This window comes from Carica papaya, chromosome 3 (assembly GCF_054855325.1).
Source record: "Carica papaya isolate Zhongbai chromosome 3, ASM5485532v1, whole genome shotgun sequence".
Lineage (NCBI taxonomy): Eukaryota > Viridiplantae > Streptophyta > Magnoliopsida > Brassicales > Caricaceae > Carica > Carica papaya.
The window spans coordinates 12533614-12541183 of NC_142311.1; the positions used below are offsets into that span (position 1 = coordinate 12533614).

The 7570-nt window shown below is 35.2% G+C and overlaps 1 protein-coding gene across 1 annotated transcript; it reads right to left on the reverse strand.

Moving 5' to 3' along the window:
* Positions 1-2828: 2828 nt before the first annotated feature.
* Positions 2829-7110, reverse strand: LOC110821697 (RPM1-interacting protein 4 (RIN4) family protein). The gene is made up of 4 exons (XM_022051616.2): positions 6742-7110; positions 3868-4410; positions 3240-3428; positions 2829-3135 (listed from the first exon to the last, which is right to left on the reverse strand). Exons 1-4 carry the CDS (start codon positions 6745-6747, stop codon positions 3106-3108), a joined length of 768 nt encoding a protein of 255 aa, XP_021907308.2. The 5' UTR covers positions 6748-7110; the 3' UTR covers positions 2829-3105.
* Positions 7111-7570: the final 460 nt, after the last annotated feature.

Here is a 7570-nt window from a genome sequence, read left to right on the forward strand (position 1 = left end):
AAACACAGCCTTTGGGTATGGCAGCACGAAGGTCGGTGCGGCCAAGAAATTGTCCACGTGGCACGTCTTTGTTTGATTTCAACACGTGTACAGTGTTTACTGGATATACGCTCGTGATTTGACGCACGTGTGCCGTTGGACCTCTGGGAAGTCCCTTTGAAAGGTAATAAGTTCACATTTTCATCTTGATTATAAAAAAAATCATGTTTTTTTTTTAATCTGATTTTTATATATACATTTTTATTTTAAATATATGGTTAAATTATAATTTTAGTACTCAAGTTTGAACTCGATTTTAAATTTAATTTAATTTCTATTGCAAATTAGTCTCAGAATTGTTTAATATTTTTAAAAAAAACACCAATAATATCAATAATATTTTTAAAAAATAAAAGTTGAGACTTGTTTTACTTATGATATATATATATATATATATATAATTTGGTGATAATGTTACCACACAAGCCACATCATTCCCAAATATTGTAACATATTAAATCACATTACCAATTAATATTGCATAATCCTAAAAGTAATTTAATGCATGAATATATATTAACTATTTATACTAATATATGAATGTTATTATCTATTTAAGTCAATACTTTAATGACTATTAACAATTGCATAGTAAACTATATTAGTATAAACAGTTAATATATATACATGTATTAAATTAATTTTAGGAATATTCAAATATATATTAAACCACATTAGCATATTTATTTATACTAATACATGCATGTATGTTAACTATTTTTGGAATTGATTTAATAGATATGCATATGCACATACACAAACATATATATATATATATATATAAATACACATAAATATGAGTGGTTCCTACAAGCATATTGTTAAACACCTCTCAACCCATTTTGCAATTGTCCTAATTTGTTTTACCTCCTAAAGAGATTAAAACAATTAAAGAAAAGATCAAAATCTAGAAGGTCCTGTTTGATTGTTACTATCAACTCTAAAACAAGGAAGATTAGAGGCGATCAGGCATTATTACCCCCATCAGATTTAACAATCCACCTTTGAGAAATGCCAAAAGAGGTTGAAATAACCTGTGAAATTGATGGAAGATTGTGTTTTTTGGCAGAAGCATGTACCCAAAACTTTCAAGAATACACCCAAACAACTCCCAGGTCTGCCTCAGAGCTTTGTAACTATCAGATGAAGGGTAGGAAACAATTAGTGAAGAGATCAAAGCCAAGTATTTTGATGCAAGCAGATTTGATTTACAGGAGCATGTAGAAAATCCATTGAATGCCTCCCACCAACCACGAATCACCATTTTCTCAAGGTTTAAAGAGAATATAATGATCGTATGCAAACTTAAAAAAGAAACAAAGCAAATTCATCAAGAAGTAATCTTGTTACCAATTTCATTAATCACAAGGGAAATTTAGGGGGAAAAAAGATGTGAAGAGACTTTACCAGTTGGAGCATAAACCCATAGCAATCAGAATCCTGTCTTATCCTTTTGATTACAGAAGCTCCTCTCACCTCCAGGCCTTGTTTTCCCAAGCCTAACCAGAAAAATAAACACACACACAAAAAAAATAATAATAATAAATAAATCACTCTTTCGCTCCCAAAATGTCTGCTTTTCTCACTCAAGTCTTTGGAACCTGAATCCTCTCCTTTTGCTCTTACCTCGTGTTCTTTCTCTTAAAGCAGCAGCCATCTCCAGTATTAACATCTAGGAACTTTTTTCCAAAATTTCCTCCCCCTCTCTCTGAAGAACCCTGGCTTCTTCATGTGCCGTTTCCTCCAACTTCAGCCGCTTCCTCCCTTCAGCTTCATTGCTGGCATTCATCGTGAAATTCTAGCACCTAATTCTTCTCCTCCTAGCGCATTCAGTTGTTGCAACAAACACTAAATTCTTGTTCGAGTTCGATTCTTGTGCTTCGCTTCTTCATCAAACGTCCATACATATTGCATTATCGAACTTCATTAGATTGTCGAGGGATCCTTGATATTGCGATTCACCTTTGTCTACGATTGTTAATCACGCAACTCTTTTCCCTGCCTCCTGGCTTCTAAAGCTTTCTGCGAGTCTCTCTTTTATATCATGAAGAGACTAGAGAATCTCTTTGAACTCTGATCAATAAAGTGAGCTGCCAGATTGAAGGCGCGAAAGTTTGGACCGAGTATATAACCTGGTGTATACCCCTAAAGGGCGGGAGAACTAAATCAAATGTCAGGGTATCGTGTACTGATGGCCTAATGAAAGCACTTGATTGACAAATGGACAGACTGGGGTTGAACAAGGCTTGGCCTGATGACAATAATGGATCGTACATGTTTGAGTTGGATAGTATTACTAATTGGATGGATAAATTCAAATGAGAATTAGAGTTGATCTGTATATTAGCATTGTTGAAGCAAATTTCTTTTCTTTCTTTCTTTTTTGAAGACAGGCTGAGATTGAGATTTGAACGTAAATTTGAAGTGTTAAATTAGAAATAAAATCGTCGTGCTGTATAACGAGGAATGAGATATTTTTTTACATTGGCAAACAATTTGGAAGTGATTTTTATCGGAATAAATTGTTTTCGAATAAAGTCCATTTAAATCGATCTAATTTAAGCCTACCGGATTACAGAGTAAAAATAAAATCATAGTTCAACAATGAAGTACCTCTAACCGATCTGCCTACTTGGAAGTCAATTCCGAATCCCAATTTCATTGACAGCCAAGGAATCCAAGGATCGATTAATATACATGTCATGTAATCTAAACAGATGGCTTATTATGAAGGAATATCATACTTAAAAGTTCTACCGACAGGAAGAAGCAGCAATGAACACCAGATGTGTAAGAATAGAATAAACAGATCCATATCTCTCATATTTTCCAGCCAAATACAAAATACATTGTATACTAGAGATTGCAAAGAAATGTGAGAAAGAAAACATACAAGAGCAAAAGAAGATAAATAATATGAAGGACAGTTATTGTCATGACAAAAGGCACAAGTGGTTGATAATCAAAAGGGCTTTGAACTAGTTACTCTTGCCTTGAGATGGGAGAGTCATTTGAGGTATTTACATATTGCACTCGCTTTTATAATAATGCACAAAACCGAAGACCTCATTTTCTGCCCCAAAAAAAGCAGCAACTCTGAAAACATTGACACACAATTGATAAGACTCATGGAATTAGAACAAAAATAAAAAAGCTAAAAGACAAAAATATTCGGTCAGGAATATATATTGATGACATACCTTGACACCATCAGTTTGAGGAGGCTGCCGGGCGTGTGAGTAAGGTGATTCATTTGGCATGCCTGGTACCCTTCCCCCAGAATTTCTCTCCTCCCGCACTTTGTTGAAAATATGTGTATAACCATCAGCTGATGCAGGGTTACTTTCATCCCACTCACCAAATTTTGGAACAGCAGCACCTTTATCAGGCTAAAATACCAGTAGCACATAAAGGACAAATTTTAAGCATGATTTTGAAGAATGCCTTTGTACTTCAGTAATACTAACAAGAGATGTCATGTAAAAGAAAATTAAGGCAATTACCTAGTGCTAGTTCCCAAGAGCAAAAAAAAAGAAGTTACAGAAACATTCAATGGCGTGAAAAGACTTTTCGAACATGTGTAGGCTGCCAATCAGAACAAATTCGATCTTTGGTAAAGGTATTTGGCCCCACTCCAACCAACCAAAAAGCATGAAATTTAAACACTTCATTGTTTTGTGTGTAGATGAATTTCCTAATGTGTGTGCAAGCACATGCTATTGCAAGTGAGATGCTTAATGCTTTAGAATTTTTCAAGCTGTTCCAGGTATTACTCTCAAAGTTATTATAAGATATGAAAATGGAACAATCTAGGAGGAAGAAGTTTACACTGTTATCGCCCTTGGGTCTGAGTCGAGATCTTCCAGGAGTGCCATGGCTGTTTTCCTGTGAACCCCTTCCTTCCCATGAAGGGGATGAAACCCCACCTCCCCTCCCTGTGACCCTCGACTGTGGATGGAGTGGCGATCGCTCAAAGCTGTTTTCAGATCCAGCACTTGCTCTTGCATTTCTTTTATGGGCTTCACCAGAACTCGTTCCTCGTCCTCCTGCAGCTGCTCTGCGGTTTGCATTATCCAGACGTGCTGGAGACTCACCAAAAAACTTGAGCTCACCATCTTCCTTGCTCTTTTGGCGCTCTTGCATTTGTTTAGCTCCTACCCGTCCCACTGATTCCTCCTCAGGTTTGTCTTTAGAAGCATGATATCGAGCTGGAGGAGCATGATCAGAAAGTACGTCTGGGTTCTCTTCTGGGTCATTAGGATTTATCATCTTTTGTCCAGTTCGACCCTTCCGGGCCTTATCAAAGTAGGCCGTGTAAGGAACACTTCCTTCACTTTCCCAATTGCCAAATTTTGGTACATGAGAACGTTGCTGTGCAATAAAAAGAGCTTGTTTATAATTTGAAAACATGCCATCTATTGACAGAGTATCTTTAATCCATAGACACAATCCAATCCATCTCAAGTTTCATATTTGAAAAAACAGCAAAGATGATACCTCTTAACAAATGGAAGCACTATTTGGATGAGTCACAGTGGCCTTAAAATGAGCAGGAATAGAAACAAGAAACAAATACCTTATCAAAATACTCAAAATTCAGTTAGACAAGTTAAAAGATGTAACTAAGATAAGGATGAAAATTCACTATGCAAGCTTGACACTTAGCTCCAAACTATACTGCTTGTGGTAGATAACAATAGTCTGAATATGTTTCCTTATTTTCTTAGGTGTGTGGAAGGGAAAAGTCATAATAGGTAATTTAAGAAAAGAAAAAGAAAAAAGGAAATCACAAGGTTCATCAACAACAAAAAGGCACCTGTTGCAGTTGCTGTTAAGCAATTGATGGATGACTCAAAATATTAATGGATTCCTTCCCAGTAAACTGCATTGGCAGGCACAGATATCACAGAACCAGAAGCTTATATTTGGCCATTGCTTCCTAGTGAGGAAACTAAAACTCAGAGAAAGAGTACAAGATCATGTTAAGATAATTGCGTATATACACATTAAGTGGTGCCAATACATCTTTACTCTTTGTTTTCTGAAAATATTTGACAAATTCAGGATTCCTCAAAATGTTTTGGAACAAGAACCTCTCCAGAGCAAGTAGTTAATGGAGTAAACAGGTTCTGAACTTGATTTTACTGTGTCGTAAGAGCGCTGAATCAACATCTGTCTTATCTCAGAGAAATTACTTCTCATGACTGAGTTACAGAAGTAGGTTGGTTGATGAAGAGGAAGAAGCCCCGTAGAAGGAATCGGGGGCACGAACCATTCGCACTGGTAAAATACTACTTACTAGATAGAAAGTGATCCGTTCAAAGAAGTCACGCAATCGACCAGAAGACAGTTGAAACATGAACGTTCGATACCATATTCATTGAACACAATTATACATCAAAATGTTTTACATCCTAGGTATAGACCTTAGAGATTAAGAGAACAAATGGCATATTTTAGATGCTTAAAAATTCAGAAAGAGCAACTCCATACATAAACCGAGTACATTGTCCAATACATACCATCAATCACTAGGACATAAATACAATACATTAACTAATACCAGCCAAGGCTTTAGTACATTTCTTAACCAATAAGTTGCTGTACTAGATTACCAGAATCTGAGAAAATTACGTTTGGGAGATTCTAGAGTTTTGATAAATGTAAACTGAAATACAGAAAATAGGGGCTGAGAAAGTACGGATTTTCCTATCCTTTATATTATAATTGTATCCACTAAAGATGAAGGAATTTGATTAAGTTCCACAGATGCTTTCCAAATTTAGAATGCTTTTGTCTTCAATCCACAAATAAGTAATTCAATGAATACACGAAGGCATAGAACAGTTTCTAATTTTTAATTTCTAAATAAATAAATGTTTACATAAAAAAATTGTATAGTAATATTTGTAGTATGTGGTATAAGTATAAAATTTAAAAAAAAAATTCTACGAACACGAAAAAGTTTTCTTTTTTATTATCATTTTCTAACTAGCATCTCATTTTCTAAATGTTGTTTTTATTTTCAAAGTACCAAATGTAGCTAAATTTCCAACTTAAAAGTTTCTACATTTGGTACATTCTTCAATTGAAAAATTCGATATTTTAACCTTCATCAAGTAAGATGACATTAAGATTTGTAATCTGGAAAAGCCCAGTTGTAATTATCTCTACATCAAAAAAAAAAAAAAAAAAAAAAGGAAAGAAGAAGGCCATAACTGATGTTAAAGAGAACTGAATAAATATCAGTAGAATACAAATCTTGTTTTAGAAATTCATAACTCAAGAGAGAATATCATAATAAGTAACCGGGCATTTTCAATCTAAACGAAACAAATTAGAAAAACCCAGCATAGAAAAAAAAAATTACCCAAAGCTCAAATTTTGATTCTGCGAAACGATTCTCTTAAAAGAAGACAAAAACAGAAAACAAACTAAGGTATGCTTGCAAATTTGCAGATGAACAAGCTAAGAAACATGGAGAGTCCCACAATCTAGAATCTTTTTGTATAGATCATGAAGAGCTCAAAATACCGACATAGCCTAGCTTGTGTTGATCTCTTTGGAAACCCACAAAAAAAGATAAGATTCAAAATTCTCATCTTTATTTCTCTCCTACAGCTGTCTCAGTAACCAAGCAGGGAAAAAAACAAGCTTGTAAACGAACTGTAAACAAAACAATGGAGGAAAAGGAATACTTACTGCCATATTTATCTCCGCCAAACTTGAAAACGGAACCCAAAATTGGAAACAGCAGACCCTTCAATCAAATTCAAGTTTTGCGAATGATTACTATCAAAGGCCAAAGATCAGTCGAGAGAAAAAAATATCTTACGACCCAGCAAGAAATATAGAGAGAGCTAAGAAAGAGAAAGAGAGAAAGATAGGGAATTTAGAGAGAGGGAAGGACGGAGAGGAGTTTATCAACTATTGACCGGCGCCACCGGTAATATTTGACCGTTCTCTCTTCTCTGTAAAATAAAATCTCTGTTTCTTCTCAGTTTCAAATGCACCTCTCCTTGACTATACCGCAAAAGTCTTTAAAAAAAACTTCCTTGTGGAAGGCGTTTTGCTGCTTCCAGAGAGAGGGAGAGTGGAAGAAGTGGAAATGGTTGGAGGGGTGATAACAAGTCTTGGTCAAAACGCTGGTTGACTGGGTAAAATAACGCCGTTATAGTTACTGGCGGCTAACACGTCACGATCGCAAAGCTGTGTCTTTGTTTCCGCCTTTCTGTTTCTCCGGGTGTTAAAATGAAAAGGCTTGCGTTTGATATTTTCTGCTCGTAATTAAACGTTTTTTATTTGTATTAAAATTTTTTTACAATGTCAATGATTCCCATCTTTTGACTCGTTAAATCTGGGAATTTCAATTTCTTATTTCACCATGATGTTGTCGCTGATGAACGTATACATATACATATACATATATACATACATACATACATACATACTGCTAGTACGGAAGTTAGAGACATGTACATACATGCATATGTACATATATCTAAATTTCTCCTGCAGAATATTGGCCGGC